A 17,632-nucleotide genomic window follows, 5' to 3' on the forward strand; every position below is an offset into this window, starting at 1 on the left:
GGTCTCAAGTGGGTCTTTGGAGGGGGAGGAATTGGGGAAAGAGAAGGGAAATTTCTTTGCTCAACTTGAGTCTGCTCCTGCTGTTGAGGAAAAGGAGAGCTCAGCTTCTCAATGGATGCCTTTTCAAAACCTTTTGTTATGAAAATTTTATTTTCCAATTAGTACTGTCCAGTGCACTTATAATGTGAGCCATGTTTTTAATTTTAAATCTCCTAAAAGCTTAAAAAGAGGTGAAAATTTTAACAATATATTTTATTTACCCTAATACATTTAAAAATCTCATTTTGGGGCACCTGGATGGCTTAGTCAGTGAAGCATCTGACTCAAGATTTCGGCTCGGGTCATGGTCTCAGGGTCATGAGATCCAGCCCCGCGTTGGGCTCTGCACTCAGCTGGGAGACTGCTTAACATTCTCCCTCTCCTCCTGCCCTTCCCAACCCACCCTTGCTGTCGCTCGCTCTCACATTCTCTCTCTCTAGAATAAATAAATCTTAAAAAAATAATATAAAATATTTTAATAGGTAATCAATATTTTTTTTATTTTACAAATGAGATGTTTTACATTCTTTTTTTTTTCCCTACTTAGTCGTCAGGATCAGGTGTTCTTTTATGCTGGTAACATAGCTCAGTTCAGACTAGCCACATGCTCAGTTGCCATCTGTGTGGCTCAGGGCTGCCGCATGGGACAGAGCAGCTCTAGGTTGATAACAAGATTTTTAGAATTTTAAGTTTATGTTAAATTTTTTGTACCATAGTTTAATGACCTACTTGATTTGGGGTTGTCTAAAATTCCCCCTTCCGGGGCGCCTCAGTGGCTCAGGTCATGATCCCAGGGTCCTGGGATCGAGCCCCACATCGGGCTCCCTGCTCGGCAGGAAGCCTGCTTCTCCCTCTCCCACTCCCCCTGCTTGTGTTCCCTCTCTCACTGTGTCTCTCTCTGTCAAATAAACAAATCTTTAAAAAAAATAAAAATAAAAAAATTCCCCCTTCCATTGCTCCCAGTTAACAAGAGCTTACCATAACTTTTCAGACTTCATTATTTGCCCCCAACCCGTATCTCCTCTTCCCCTCCACCTAAACGTCCCACAAGTGTGTAACATAATTTTAGGGTTCATCAATTACTGAATTTACCTATGGACAAAATCTTCACCAATGCCAAAGAGAAAACTAAGAATTGTTTTTGAGAGCAGCCTAGAAGGATGGTCCAGGTTTCTCTTGGTTATGCAGCACAATGGCGGATCTCAGCCCCCATAACGTGCATTTTCCTGAGTAGATGGCAAAATTTGCTGTCATCTGAAAAACTATAGTTATGCCATCTACTGAGTGCTTGCTTCGGCAGCACATATACTAAAAATGCCATCTACTGAAAGTTTTTACCTTTAAAAATAAACCCTGGGCAAGTTTCCTTGTTTGTAAAATGAGGACAGACTTGCCGAATTTTTGAAGTCTAACTATGTGTTCAGTCATATGCACAAAGTTTGATTCCAACTCAGTGTTCTCAGTAAATAACCAGATCTAGACTAATTTTTGATAGGAAAATGTTACATGTCGGGCGCCTGGGTGGCTCAGTTGGTTAAGCGACTGCCTTCAGCTCAGGTCATGATCCTGGAGTCCCTGGATCGAGTCCTGCATCGGGCTCCCTTGCTCGGCAGGGAGTCTGCTTCTCCCTCTGACCCTCCCCCCTCTCATGTGCTCTCTCTCTCTCATTCTCTCTCTCAAATAAATAAAATCTTTAAAAAAAAAAGTCACATGTCTGTAATTATAACATAGTTTGTTTTCGTTTATATTTTTAATTTTACTAAAATATGAAGTTTAACAAGTAGTTTAGTGTATCCTGGTGTTTTTCAGCTTGCAGGTTGCAATCCTCAGTGGATCATGGAATCAGTTTAGTAGATCTTAACCAACATTTGTGTAAATGCAATACGATAAAACAGAAAATAACAGTGCATTGTACACATTAAGGATAAATACTGTTTTCGTAAAATTTTTTTAGGTCTTTAGTAAGGCATATATACATGCATATTTCTGGCTTTTGAATCCAGATGTGAAATGTATTTCTTAGTTTGAGACACATTCAGAAATTGAACAACAGTTTTGTTGTTTTGAGAGAGAGAGAACATGTGTGCAGCACGGGGTGGAGGGGCGGGGCAGAGGGAGAGAATCTTACGCAGACTCCATACCCAGTGCAGAGCTGGAGCCTGACATGGGGCTCGGTCCCATGACGCTGAGATCATGATCTGAGCTGAAATCAAGAGTCAGACACTTAACAGACTGAGCCACCCAGGCACCCTGAACAATAGTTCTATAGCTAATAAGTATCCGTTTTCTTGATGTTGATTTTATTTTTTATTGTGGACGAATGTGCTTAGAATGTCATTATAAAATAATTCAGTATAGGGGTGCCTGGGTGGCTCAGTTGTTGAGCGTCTGCCTTCGGCTCAGGTCATGATCCCAGGGTCCTGGGATCGAGCCCCACATCGGGCTCCCTGCTCAGTGGGTAGCCTGCTTCTCCCTCTCCCGCTCCCCCTGCTTGTTTTCCCTCTCTCGCTGTGTCTCTCTCTCTCTCTGTCAAATAAATGAAATCTTTAAAAAAAAATTAAAATAAAAAAAATTCAGTATAAAATAGGATTCCTTGTGGGGCAGTTGTAGATTGGACTGTTCAAGAGAGTTGAGTTTCTGACCTCCCAAAAGGCCTAGCTTGCCGACATTGCCATCTGTGAGCCCTGAGTCCCTGAGTGGGAGTGTCAGTGATGGGAGCCTCTGGAGTCACACAGCCTGGATTTCACATCTGGCGCCACCGTCCTCCAGCTGTGTGACCCGGGACACATTCCTTCACTTCTCTCAGCCTTGTTTTCCTTCTCTCTGGGTATGTGTAGGGGTGGCATGGTAAGGAGATGATGGGGATTAAATAAGCCGATGACTATGAAGTTCTTGGTACAGTGCCTGGCAGACGGTCATGCTCAGTAACCGGGCTCTTAAGATGTGCAGCATCACGAAGCTCTGAAAGATCCTGAAATCCTACCCGTGGACTTCTGTTACTTTGCACGGTTGATAACATGACTCGTGTTTTTACTGACTCATTAGTATTATCTCCCTATTTGGTGTTTGTTAAATCAGTAGTTGCATTATTTCTGTTTTTAATAGGTTATTGAGGACACCAAAGAGAAAAGAACCGTCATCCATCAAGCGATTAAATCTCTGTTTCCAGGATTAGAGACAAAAACGGAGGACAGAGAGGGGAAGAAATATATTGTAGCCTACCATGCAGCTGGGAAAAAGGCTCTGGCAAGTAAGTGTGCAAGTGACCTGGCATTTCTTCTGTCCCGTGGCCACAGATGGCATCCCACTCCTGCTCCGTGCCTGTTCATGTTTCAGGGCTGTTAGGCAGGAGAGGGTATTGATAGTGTCACTCCTTCAGAGAAGGTGGATAATAGCTTTCACATTCACATCAGTCCTGCAGACTGTGTCTGGTAGGAACACTAGGGCTCCTGTGGGAGTCAAGATTTGCCCTAGTTACAGTGGTGCCTAAGAGACAGTCCTAGGAATTTGATAATGTTCCCTGAAGAGCAGAATGGGCTCAGTGGTAATTCAAGAAGAAAATGGAAGGCTGTTGCTCATTCTGTGTCTTAATGGAGGAAAGAAAGCTTTCAGATGAACCCAAAATCCCAGTGGCATATTTGCTGCAAAGTCCCTATATTGGATGAGCTGCTGCTTTCCAACTGTGAGTTTTTCTACCACATGTAAAAAAAAAACAACATGGAATATGCAGGAAAGCGCCCCTTCGCCCATCCTCTTTCGTTGTAAATCATTCATCTGAAACGAGTGTGTTGTCAGTGAATCTCTTTGATATTTATGCTCTAATGTGTTTTCTACAGCCATGAAAATTTCTACTTGCATATGGCCTTAAGAAAAATTGGGTAATTTTTCTTCTTTTACCTGCCAAATCAGCAGACAAAACTGTAATGAAAATGACAGTGGGAAAAAGATATTTCCTCACCCTCGTCTCCTACCCTTGATGGCTTCTATTAGGGAAGAGTTATTTCTAGATACATTTGTCAGAGCAAAACTCCAAGACTGTAACAAAAGACTATTCGTGCTATTAGTGCTTGAGTCAGTATTCTTGTAGGTTAACGCTGTGAATGGATGAAACCTTAATTGTAACTGATTCTAGTGAAATGAGGGCAGTATAAGAAAAATGGGAGCAGAAATAAGGTTTAGCAGTGCCTGAAAAAAATAACGTCCATTCAGTAAGTCTGGTTAGTGACACAGAAATCCGAAATCTTGAGCAGGTGGGGAGAAGAAGGTGGACATTGGAGGCCACTTCTCAGTGGATACCACAAAGAAAAAGAGATGATGTGTTCTGGAACAGCTGAGGGCATGGGTTGTTAATCACACTTCAAACCACACACTAATGGCTTGGTTGCTGTACATTTCTTTAATGTCTGAGTCACAGTATAAAATAGTACTCCAGCCAGGGCTGTTCATGAGCGTTAATCCCAGTGGAAAGTGATTTGAGTGACTTTTTTTTTTTTTTTTTGCCTTCTCCCAAGATTGGCAGATGGCTGATAACTATCCTAGATGTAGAGAGGCTGCTGTGGTGCATTCAGTCTCAATTCTCTCAAGGAGCCAAGGCTGAGGATGGCTGCTAATGAGCTGTTTCTTGTAGAGAGGCAATCCACGTTGGTCAGCTGCCCTCCTTCCAAGGCAAGGTCTTAATTCTGCTGAGTGTGGTGATGAGGAAGCAGAGTGGCAAAACCTGTATTGTTTTGACTGACTGCTTCTTGGAAATGATCTTTCTTCCTTAGAGGATGCCTGCTTTTGTGATCTGCAGGGAGGGGTGTTAGGGCATTCATTTGCACGCCACGGTGGCCCTTACAGTTCCCCCTTCCCCCTCAAGTGAGTGGTACCAGATCTCTTAGGTTCTGTCTTTATCCACATTTTCTACGCTTAAGCCGTACCCACCTTCCTTTTTTACCAAATAAAAAATTTCCTTAAGGTTTCTCGGGTGAGATGCCGAGCTCTGTAGGACATGAACTACCCTCCCTATTTCCTTTGCACATCTTCAGTAAAATAGGAATTCTCACTTTAGCAGGAAGCATGAAGGCAGGTCACATTGCATCATCACTAGCATAGAGTTCTAAACCTCTTGGGCTTGAGGTGTTTTGGCATTTGGTCAAAGTGGGCTAGAGGTCTGACCTGTTCTCTCCCACCTCCTCGTAGACCCAGACAGACCCTGGAGGGCCTGTGTTCATCACTTGCAGATCCCCAGCACTGAGAGTGCCTTAGCTAAACACCATTGGAAAAGTTGGGAGAGCTAGGATCCAGAGACTACACTTCATGCCCCTGCAAATAGAATCCAATACCAATTATAGCTTATCCCTTTGGACTACCTTGACTAGCATATGAATAAATTAGCTTCTAAAGCTTTATTACAAAACTAAGTTTATAGTGTTTTTAGATCTTTCCTACCATACCCTGGTATAGATTGTTACACGCATTATCTAGCGATTGCAGTGTTCGCACCTAAACTTCTCTCAGCTAGAGCCGTGCATCCTAAAACATAGGCATGGTGGATTCTAAATCATGGTGCCCAAACACCACAAATTACCAGCTGTTTTGATGCCGATGTTGTTTGTTAATCCTGTCTGATAGACGGCCCCTTGATTCACCTACCAAACCATGCTTACAGTATTTTTCTGAAAATATCATGTAATTACTATAAGCCATGTAATCGGGTAAACTAATTTATATTTTCAGATAGATAGTATATATTCCAGATGCCTCTAAGAACATCTTTTTAAAAAGACTGAAGTAAAAAAAAAAAAAAAGAAAAAAATCTGCCATGTGATATATAGAGGTTTCTTCCATACTTTCTGAAACGAATGAGCCCCAGCAGGGATACCCAGATCAAGTAATCCACAGAGACGCCAGAGGAAGGGCCAGAAGATAAAAAGGAAGCTCTCCAGGAGAGACTGGTGGTGTGGAATCCACAGGAAGAGGGAATGCCGATAAAGTGATCAGCAGTGGAAAATATACAGATGGGTCTAGTGAGATAAGAACTCTGAAATATATCCATCAGTTTTTAGCCACATGGATATCATTGGTGTGTTTGCCATAGAAGCTCTAGTAGAATAGGGTTGGAAACCAGTTTACACCGCAGGCTGAGATAGAAGGCACTAATTACAGAATGCTGTTCGAAGTAAGCTGTAACGGTGCACCTGGCTGGCTCAGTCAGAGGAGCATGTGGCTCTTGATTCTCAGGGTCGTGAATTTGAGCCCCATGTTGGGTGTAGAGATTACTTAAATAAATAAACTTAAAAAAAATAAGCTGTAAAGAGAAGGAGAAAGGAAAGCACCATGGTTGAGAGGGAGGCATAAGTTTGACTTTTAAAATGGAAGAGCCCCGGGCATATTGATATCCTAAAGGGAAAGAGTCAGTGGAGAGGGCCGGCAGAAATTCTGGGAGGAAAATGGTAGTGGTTGGCGCAGGATCCTGAGGAAGCTGGAAGGTCGGTGTGCAGGGATGCAGTCCTGGAAATGGCCTTGAATAGGAAGGAAAGAATGTTCTGCATGCTACCCCATCCTGTCATCTTTCTCTAGTTACATTTTTCCTTCCTTATTCATGAGGATCTCTGTGCTCAATACCTGAACCGTCCTGAATTTGGTTTCTTTTTCTCTCTGGTTTCTATTTCGACTGGACTGGTGCTGCCATATCAGACCATCAGAAGGTTGCTTCCTGTGATCTCGGCCTGAGAATTCTTTGCATTCGCATTTTAAATCAGTGTGTCTCAAAAAAGTCATTTTAAATTCTCTTAAATTATAAAGCTACATACATGCTACTTAGCATTCTAAGGATTTGGAGTTTTAGAAAGTCAAATTGCCCAGAATAAGTTGAGTCTCATTGATTTTTTCCATTATTCAAAATATTCCCAGTTAACTAATGCATATGCTTACTATTTTGTATACTGAGTGCACTTTAGAAAAAGAATCCTTGTATCTGTTATCAACAGAGGAGATAATTGTATGCATGCTCAGTGCTTGGATTTGCTAATAAAAGATGCATGCTTGTGAGCCAAAACTCATCCTCGGTTGTCATGGTTTCTCTTAAGGTATGATAGCATTTAGTTTTTTAGCCTTGTGGCTTCATTTATTTCTCGCCATTATAGTTGGTTGGGAATGTTCCTGAGGGGGCCATGAAGGACAGATAGAGTTCTGCTTCATCAATTCTGGTCACAGGTTTTTTTTTAACTTTTTTTATGGACATTTTCAAACAGGCACACAGAGTGTACTATATCGAACCACTGTGTACCCATCAACCACCTTCAAGATTATTAACATTCTGTTGTTTTTGTTTGATCTTTTCCTCCCACTTACTTTTCTTTTGGAGTATTTTAAAGAGAATTCTACGCAGCACTTCATTTCACTCAAATACTTCAGTATGTATTTAGCAGCTAAGGACTAAAACCCCAAACCATTATCACATCCTACATAACGAACAATAATTTCTTAATATCTAATACCCAGTGCATGTTCAGTTTGTCCGTTGTTGTCTCAAAAATGTCTTTTACAATAGATGACTTGTCAAACAATTATACAAATAAGGTCTGAACATTGCATTAAATAGATAAGTCTCTTTTTTTTGTGTTAATCACCATACATTACATCGTTAGTTTTTGATGTAGTGTTCCATGACTCATTGTTTGCGTATAACACCCAGTGCTCCACGCAGAACGTGCCCTCTTTAATACCCATCACCAGGCTAACCCATCCCCCCACCCCCCTCCCTTCTGGAACCCTCAGTTTGTTTCTCAGAGTCCATCGTCTCTCATGGTTCATCTCCCCCTCTGGTTTACTCCCCTTCATTCTTCCCCTCCTGCTGTTGTCATCTTTTTTTTTTTTTTAAACATATAATGTATTATTTGTTTCAGAGGTACAGGTCTGTGATTCATCTTACACAATTCACAGCGCTCACCATAGCACATACACTCCCGAATGTCTATCACCCAGCCACCCCATCCCTCCCACGCCCCCACCACTCCAGCAACCCTCAGTTTGTTTCCTGAGATTAAGAATTCCTCATATCAGTGAGAGCATATGATACATGTCTTTCTCTGATTGACTTATTTCGCTCAGCATAACACCCTCCAGTTCCATCCATGTCGTTGCAAATGGCAAGATTTCATTCCTTTTGATGGCTGCATAATATTCCATTGCATATATAATACCACATCTTCTTTATCCATTCATCGATGGATCGATGGACATTGATGGACATCTTGGCTGTTTCCACAGTTTGGCTATTGTGGACATTGCTGCTATAAACATTGGGGTGCACATACCCCTTCGATCCCTACATTTGTATAAATAGATAAGTCTCTTAAATCATCTCAAATCCCTTTTAATTTATCAGTTCAAGTACCATTTTCTGTAATGATTTTTCAAATTTTTATCAAATAAAAAAATCTTTATAACTCAATGCAGGAAACTCATAAACCTCCAAAAAACACAAAGCAAAACAATAATTACATGCAGCATCACCACTAAAAGATAATCAAAAGTAGCACTCTGTGAAAACAAATCTCTAGATGGGGAAGCATTTTGTATTAGGTCTCTTTTTTGTTTTTTTAGGCTTTTATTTAAATTCCAGCTAACATGCAGGGTAATTTTAGTGTCAGGTAGACAACATACTGTATTCAGTCGTAAACCTCGTGCTGCGTCCTGTGGGTACGGACAGTGCAGCTTTGGGGGTGAACTGACATGCCCTCGTGAGGAGACTGAAACAGGGAGGCTGGTACCTGTAGGTGAGTTACCTCCTCATTCATTGTGTGCCTCTGCGACGTTCCATTGTTAATGTCTGAATGGCTGTTCACCCACCACATAACTACCAGGTGCTGTAGCAGTCCTTGGTAGAAACTTTCCATGCGATCATTTGCATGTTCACCTCTAAAGCACTTTAATATTATTATAAATTAAACATTGCTCTCTTGTGCTCTCTATGCTGTGCATTCGGACAGAGGTCAGAACTGCAGCAGGTAAGAGCAGTTGGTATTTCATGGAGAGAAAATGAAATGCCAATGATTTTTCTCCCAAGTGCTAGGTAGAAGAAAATTTTACTTAACTGTGGTGAGCTGGAAGGAAAGCCAAAAATAATACTCTTATTCACGATTTTCTGAGCATGAGTTGTGAGGAATTCACATGAAGAGCCAAAGAAGTACTTGTAATATTTTTGTTTTCCAAGACAGAAGAGACTCACATTCATATTTATTCCTTCAGAAAGGAAAAGCAGTTCGCTGAGCATAGATGCTATGGCAGTTTTCCAAGGTGATTTATTGATTTGTTTGTTCTTTACATTGTAGCATAAATAACTGACCTATCAAGAGTGCCTTTTGCCTTGACAAAGCCAAGTGTACCAGCAACTTCAGTACCAGAAGTTTCTTATGTCTGTGAAGAGGACGGATTCATGAGTTCATGCTAAGGATTATTTTAGGGACAAAGACAAAGGAACATTTTTAAAAGAAGAAGATTCTAGGGATTCTATGAAGTATTTTTTCACAGTTTTTATTTCATGGAGTTACAGAAATAAGTGAATTAGATGTGTTCAGATAACAGTTGCAGCTTTGTGTTGCTCAAGACTCAGGAGTATCTTGTGCAGCATCTGGAAGTGGGGTTCTGGCTTACATATTTTTCCCAAAATATGTTGATTTTTCAAAATTAAAGTTTAAGTTCTAATTTTTTTTTAATATATCTCTGGTTTATAGTACAGTTAAAATGTTCATTTAAAAGGACACTTTTTTAAAGGATCTCCAAAGCCCGGACATGTTGGTCAGTTTCAGAAAGTTGAAGAACCAAAGTAACTGTAGTTCAGAAGTTCACATTGAAATTTGACATTTAACCTGGCTTAATTTTTAGAGTCTCCTTTTCCCCAAGAATAATGACCATTCCATTTTGAATGCGAGCTGCACTCTGTCAGGTAAACATTTGTAAACCACCCAGGATTAACTCAACTTTTGTGAAGGAAGCGGCCTTTGGAAAACTTGAACCTGTCACTGAGGCAACTCCTCACAAGCTTTATCCCCACCCTTGCAGAGGCATCCAACCTGTATGTGTGAGCAGCTTGGGATATGAGGCAAGGCTTACAGATTCCTATTGGAGTGCTCCTTTCCTCTGGACCACATGTGTTCTAGAAAGCCAGTTACCCACCTACAAGACACGCGCTTGTGAAGTAAATGCACTGGGGAGTGGTGGACCCCTCTGTGTGAGGATTGCCTGTTAGTCTTACTCATTTGTCACACAGCCTGCCTTTCAGCTTTTGATTGTGAATGTGGACAGATAATGTTGAGTCTCCAGTCGCAGGAGGTGTAATACCTGTAGTCCACACAGCTGTAACCACTTAACATGTATTTCTTGTCAGACTAGATTGGATTTCTCACTCAGATGTTCTCTAGCAAAAAATGACCTTGTAGGTTTCATAAGCTAAAGCTTAGATCACTTTTGTTATGGTCTATATAACATTTAATTTTTTTGTTTTTAAGATCCAAGAAAACATTCTTGGCCAAAATCTAGGGGAAGTTACTGCCACTTTGTACTGTACAAGGAAAACAAAGACACCATGGATGCTATTAATGTGCTGTCCAAATATTTACGGTTAGTATCTTGTTCTTGTGCTGACACATAATGACAACACGGGAATTTATTTTTCTCTTTCTGTGCTAATGAAAAAGGAGCAGGGGGCGCCTGGGTGGCTCAGTCGTTAAGCGTCTGCCTTCGGCTCAGGTCATGGTCCCAGGGTCCTGGGATCGAGCCCTGCATCGGGCTCCCTGCTCAGCGGGAAACCTGTTTCTCCCTCTCCCACTTCCAATGCTTGTATTCCTGCTCTCGCTGTCTCTCTCTCTGTCAAATAAATAAATAAAATCTTTAAAAAAAAATAGCGGGAAAATAGGCAAACGGATAGTAAATGTGCCCCCCAGTTTCCTTAGACAATAGGTGAATTAATTTTTTTTTTTTACCTCCGTGCATATTGCTAGTGATTCAAGATGGAAATTCTATAAATGAATAGTTCACATGTTGGTCCATCCAGCTGAAAATAAAAATTAACTTGCTTCCTAGAAAGCCTACACTTGGATGTGTTTGCAGGGATTTGTTTAACTAGATTGTAAACTCTTAATTCTTGGAGATTGACTCGATTGAAAACTTGAGACCAGTAGGATTTCCTCCTGGGAATGCAGATAATGCAGTTTGAGTCTCTGAGGATGGGCCAGGTGCTGCAGAATTGTTTTTCAGTCATGGGTACAGGCACTGCAGCCAATCTGTGTGCCCTGGAATTTACTTTCTGATACATATTTAACCCAGTTTAAACATGGTGGACAGTGTGTCAGTTTGCTGGGGCTGCCCTAACAAAATATCACAGACTGGGAGGCTTCAATAACAGACACCGATTTTCTCACAGCTCTGGAGACTAGGAGTCCCAGTATCAAGGTGTTGGCAGGTTTGGGTTTTTTTCTGAGGCTTCTCCGTGGCTTATAGATGGCCACCTTCTCTCTGTGTCCTCCCGTGGTCTTCCCTCCGTGTTTGTCCCCGGAGTCTGTGTGTCTACATTTTCTCTTCTTATTGGAACAGATCAGATAAGGGTCCACCCAGCAGCCTCATTCTAACTGAACCACGTCTTTAAAGGCCCTCTCCAAGTGCAGCTACATTCTGAGGTACGGGGGGTCAGGGTTAGTAGGGCCATATTTCAGCCAGTAGTGTGCAGTATTCTGTAAGGGTCATTTTATTTTACTCTAGTTGCTAGCTCTCTGGGAGAGAGTCGGCGGGGCCTGTCTGTACCTGATCCTGGGAGGATAGACCACTGTGGAGGGACTTCCTCTGAGCTCTGCAGTTGGGGAGCGCTCAGAGTTCAAGAAATTTGTCCTGTCATTTTCCTTTTCATGTGGAGCAGTTTCTATAAAATAATTCTTCGTTAACTAGCTTACTTAGATCTTTGTATCAAAACTATTCAGATCCCTATTTTAGTATTTGGCTTTTTTTATGCAAAGAAATATTTATGGAAACTTGACATTATTCACTTTTTAAAAACTGAAGATAATAAAATTTTGAGAGTGGTCCATTATATATATAGAATGAATTTCTCTTTACCTTCACTTTCATGTCATCTAGCGAATGGCCTATGATCGATAGGAAGTACGTTGTTTCCTTTTTGGTTACTGGCTAGCCAAGTCTTCCAATGGCAGGTTTTTCACTCATAGCCACAAACATTCTAAGTCAAGCCCTGCTAAGAAGGTTGCTGTCCAGGGATCGTTTACTTCCTTAGCTTGGCATATTATGTTTTCCTGGGTACATTTTTAAATCAAGTTTCTCCTTACTCTGCTCCCATTCTGTTATGATTTTATTTACTTTGAACCTTAAAGCATGAGAAATACAATTTCCTAATGGTGTGCAACTTCATATGGTTTTGTTTTTGTCTTACCAGAGTCAAACCAAACATATTCTCCTACATGGGAACCAAAGATAAAAGGGCCATAACTGTTCAAGAGATTGCTGTTCTCAAGTAAGTACCGAGTACATGTCGGAATTTGTTCACAAAAACCCTAGCACCACCTTCCACGGTTCTCAGATTTGCTGTGGGGTTTATCTCTTCCCTCTTTTTTTTTTTTTCTTTGAGATTTTTATTTGTTAGAGAGTGTAGGGAGGGGGGAGCAGAGGGAGAGGCACAAGCAGACTCCACACTGAGCGCAAGTGACTTCATGACCCTGAGATCATGACCTGAACTGAAATCAAGAGTCGGATGCTTAACTGAGCCACCCATACAGCCCTGTCTTTTCTCTCTTTAAATGGTACCTCTGCCTATTCAAAAAACAATTTTTTTTCTTCTTGCATATCTGTATTTCCTAATGTTTTTTGGAGCAAACAGGTATTGTTTGTGTGATTTTTAAAGGACTTTTGTGGTAGAGCCAAGAGAATAAGTGCTTCCTTCTCTCTGTCCTTTTTTGTTCATTCATTATTAAATATAAGTTATTTAAAATTTAATACAAAACAGTGAATGAGCTCTTTTGTTACACACTGGGGTTATACAGATGAAAAGATGGTCTGTGCATTTGAAGCAATTATAATTTAATGGAGCAGACAGACAAGTAAATGAGAGCTTATCACACAGTGACATAAATGCTAAAATATAGGTATGCTGGGGGAATTAGGGCAGGCCAGGGAAGGGTTTCACAGAAAATGGGATGCTGGAGTTTTAATCTAATCAAGGCCTCTCTGCCTTCACCAACGGCAATTTGGAATGGATAATTCCTTGTTGTGGGGGCTATCCTGAGCCATTGTAGGGCATTTAGCAGCAGCCCTGGGCTCTACCCACTAGATGTCAGTAACATCCCCCCCTTAGCCTTTCACCTTCCAGTTGTGACAACCAAAAATGTCTCCACACTTTGCCAAATGTCCTTTGAAGGGCAAAATCTCCTATGGTTGAGAACCACTGGTCTAGATTCTGGAAGCACAAGTAGGAGTTTCCTAGGGCTATGGAGGGTCTAGGGTTGCTTGTTTGAACCAAGAAAATACCTCGTGAAAAGATGCTGGAAAGGAGTTGGGGAGCACAGCACATTTGGTACCTGGCAGGTACTTTAGTCTTGTGGGAGCTAGCAAGAAATCAGGATCCTCGGGCCCTGTAGGTCATGGTGAGGATCTTGGACTTGACCATGATCTAAAACAGACGAGGTTGTGCAGAGAGGCAGGAGTAGGGGTTGTGACTGGAGCAGGTGGGTGACCGTGTAGATTGGGGCTGCTGCCGTGTCCTGGGGGCTCTGAACCTACAAGGTTTAGTGAAAGGAAGGGGAAAAGATGAATTTATAGCCTCGTGAAGTCAGACAAATTCAGGCTTTCGTCTTCTGTGTGTACACACACCCCCACCCCCCCACCCCCCAGGTAAGGAGTGGTGGGAGGGAGAAATAAAGGGGCTGGAGGAAACTTCTCAGGGTTATGCGTATGTTCGTTATCTTGAATATAGTGATGGTTTCATGGGCTTACTCTCATGGTAAATCTTGTACGTTTTTTTAAGATTTTATTTATTATTTGTCAGAGAGAGAGAGAGAAAGAGAGAGCACACAGGGGGAGCAGCAGGCAGAGGGAGAGGGAGAAGCAGGCTTCCCGCTGAGCAGGGAGCCCGACGTGGGGCTCGATCCCAGGACCCTGGGATCATGACCTGAGCCGAAGGCAGACATTTTACCATCTGAGCCACCCGGGCACCTCAAATCTTGTACATTTTGAATATGTACAGTTTACCGCATGTTAATTATACTGTAATGGCAAATGAAGTCATCTGTGCTTGCTGTCCCCACTTAAATACATATATTTAAATACATATGCTTATCTTTTCATAAAGAATCTGAGGTGGCCTCTCTTTACCCCACAATCCCCTATAGTTTGCTTCTTTCCCACGACTATTCTGATTCACTTGAAATGGTGTCGGGATTAAGCATCTGGTTGCATCCTAATGGATTTTCCAGCCCTTTTCCTCTTTGACCTTCGGGAGGTATGTTGTGTCATGAAAGCATTGTAAGAACATCTCTCCGTGACTCCACTAACTGTGTGAATGTGTTTGAAAGAGAGCGGCAGGAGACCCCTGAAGATGTTCCTACACGGTGGCCTGTTCTTTTTCTTCCCATGTTGCACAAAATGAGTCATCTGCTGAGAGCAGTGGGGTGGGGCAGGAGTGGGGAAGGGAACTTGAAAAGAGTGTGAAGATTTGAAATCACCTCTGCGGGTAGTGAGGCCAGTGGGCTAGCCAGAAACTCTGAAGGGTTAGGAGGAACAGCAGTGGCTCAAGGGTTCAGGTGTTTCCATCCTCTGTTTCCATCCTTCCTTTCACCTCTAAAATATCGTTGTAGTCAACTCCTGTGCTTTCTGGCTGGTTCTGCAATCTTTTTCACCCAAATTTAAAAATAAGTTAAAAAAAAAAATAGTAAGTTCGGGAGCACCTGGCTGGCTAAGTCAGTAGAGCGTGTGACTCTTGATCTCCGGATTGTGAGTTTGAGCCCCGGGCTGGGTGTGGAGATTATGTAAAAACGTCTTTTTAAAATTAAATAAATAAGTTAGTTTTATTTTCCTCACAGAAGGGACGAGGTGGAAAATGAAAGTTCTGCCATAATTGTACTCCCTCAGAGATTGCCTTGTTCACAGCTTGGTATATTTTTTGTGGGGGATTCTTTTTTCCTTGTGAGCCAAAATATTTATATAAAATGCAAAAGATATTTAAAATATGGTGAATTGTAATTTCTGGACTGTTACTGTATTTTTGGATGTTGACATTGTTTCCCATTTCTTGCTATTATAAACAATTCCATGACAGACATATTGGTAGCTAAATCTTGGCATACGTCTGTGAAAACTTCATTAAGATAAACTTAGCAGAGAGGGGCGCCTGGGTGGCTCAGTCGTTAAGCATCTGCCTTCGGCTCAGGTCATGATCCCAGGGTTCTGGGATCGAGCCCTGCATCGGGCTCCCTGCTCAGTAGGGACCCTGCTTCTCCCTCTCCCACTGCCTACCCCTCGCCCTGTTTGTGCGCTTTCTCTCTGTCAAATAAGTAAAATCTTAAAAAAAAAAAAAAAGATAAACTTAGCAGTGGAATTCTGACTTAAAGGGAATGTGAAATTCTAGGTTTTAGGCTTTTGATAGCAAAGCCTAGTTGTCCTGTGGAAAGATGGTACCATTTGTCACCTTTATTCTACTTCCCCAGAATCCTCCCTACTTAACAGGTGTTACAGGTTTTTTTTTTTTTTAAAATCCTTTGCTAATTTGAGGGTCAAAAAATGGCATCTCATTATTTTATATTGCATTATATGATGTGAAGTCTTTGACTATTTGGAGTGAAGGTATTTCTCTCTCTTCTTGGTCAGCCACCAGGTGTCATAGTTGATCACAGTGCTGCTCTGTCTTCATAGCCCTTTGCTGCTTTTCTCATCTTCCTGTTGACTTCGTAAGAAACTATATTAGACCCCTAAGTGTTGGCCTTTGGAAAGCGCATAGCACTTATCTCGCGGATGCAGGCGACACCCTTCGTTTACTTAATGGATACACTGGGCCGGGCAGGTTGGCCTTTCCCGTGAGAACGGGTACACAGGATAAACCCACTCTGCCACACCGGAGTTTTAATTATTGCTGAATCGCTCATTCCTGGGGATAAGCAGCATTTCTTTCGGCTTTGTGTAACTCTCCAGCCACCTCGTAATTTTAACAGGATCTCCAGCAGGAACAGCCTCATTCAGAATGATTTGTTTCTTTTCCTGCCTCTTCCTGCCAGTCTCCTTTCTGAGCCTGGGCCAGTGTTTCACTGGCTTTGTTGATAAAGGCTTTTTGTGCAACGTGTTGCTTAGGTTGGCTCCTGATGTTTAAAAGTGAGATTTTTAGTAGTCCCAAGTTAGTCACAGAATTCGCTGTGAATTTACAACTGTAGAGCTCTATCCAAGATCATCAGAATTAAAACTGTGAACAGTATCATGAAGATACTGTCAACACCATTCCACCTCTGCTCAGGGAGCACCCATCCTATACGAATGAGTATACCTCTTGCTTTCTGCTGTGCCAGTGGGATTCAGAAATACATGTCTGTTAGGTATTCAAGAAGAGGCGACAGAATATGCTTCAGCCATACAAAGGAATGAAGTACTGATACATATTACAATATGGATGAATTTTTTTTTTTAAGATTTATTTATTCGAGAGAGAGAGCAAGCATGAGTAGGGGGAAGGGGCAGAGGGAGAGACTGACTCCCCGCTGAGCACGAAGCCCAAAGCGGGGATCAATCCCAGGACCTTGGGATCATGACCTGAGCTGAAGGTAGATGCTTAACCGACTGAACCACCCAGGCGCCCAACATGGATGAATCTTAAAAACTTGAGGCTAAGTAAAAGAAGTCAGACACAAAAGGCCATACGATTACATTTATATCAAATGTCCATAATAGGGAAATGTTTAGAGATAGAGTAGATAAGTGGTTGCCAGGGGCTGCAGGGGGAGGGAATGGGGTTAATACGTGTAGGGTTTCTTTTGGGGTGATGGAAGTGTTCTGGGATTAGATAGTGGTAACAGTTGTACAACATTGTGAAGATACTAAAAACCACTGAATTGTATACTTTATAATGGTTAAAGTGATAAATTTTAGGTTATATTAATTTTATCTCAAAAAAAAAAGAAAACAACAAAGCTGTCAGGTACTTCCATGGCTATCAGAGAATATTCTCCAGACTCTCTTCAGAGCTGCCAAGTTGCCTGATTACTTTTTTCCTTTTGACTTAAATATTCTGTTCCTCCTGATCCTCTGCTTCCTGGATTCTTTGGGATATAATTCCTGGATTAATTTCTGCCCTGTGGTTCTATCACTGTCTGCATACATATGCAGATAAGGACCTGGTGCCCTTTTCTCCTGGACCTGCTGCCTCTGACAGCTGGCCCAAGGCTGAACTAGACCTGCTTTATGCTGTTTGGTCCTCGGATTGGACATGGTGAGGGAGGGTAATGGAGTAGGAGCTCTGCCCATTTCCCAACTTCTCTGGCTAGCTTCCTACATTTTGTATTAATTAATGGGGCAATGGCAGATTTTTTTTTTTCTCAAGAAATTTGGTCAGGCTGCTTTTGCACAT

At 41.8% G+C, this 17,632-nt stretch overlaps 1 protein-coding gene across 2 annotated transcripts in view; it reads left to right on the forward strand.

The window, feature by feature from the left end:
• The window catches only part of PUS7 (pseudouridine synthase 7), a 56,285-nt gene that overhangs the window by 12,372 nt on the left and 26,281 nt on the right, over positions 1–17,632 (forward strand). For both annotated transcript variants that reach the window (XM_025872739.2, XM_073898674.1), the window contains exons 5-7: positions 3,145–3,289; positions 10,533–10,644; positions 12,467–12,544. In XM_025872739.2, coding sequence (XP_025728524.1) covers positions 3,145–3,289; positions 10,533–10,644; positions 12,467–12,544 — 335 coding nt within the window. The remainder of the gene's footprint in view (positions 1–3,144; positions 3,290–10,532; positions 10,645–12,466; positions 12,545–17,632) is intronic.

This window comes from Callorhinus ursinus, unplaced genomic scaffold, assembly GCF_003265705.2.
Source record: "Callorhinus ursinus isolate GAN/ISIS: 27379988/994484 unplaced genomic scaffold, GSC_fseal_2.0 scaffold12, whole genome shotgun sequence".
Lineage (NCBI taxonomy): Eukaryota > Metazoa > Chordata > Mammalia > Carnivora > Otariidae > Callorhinus > Callorhinus ursinus.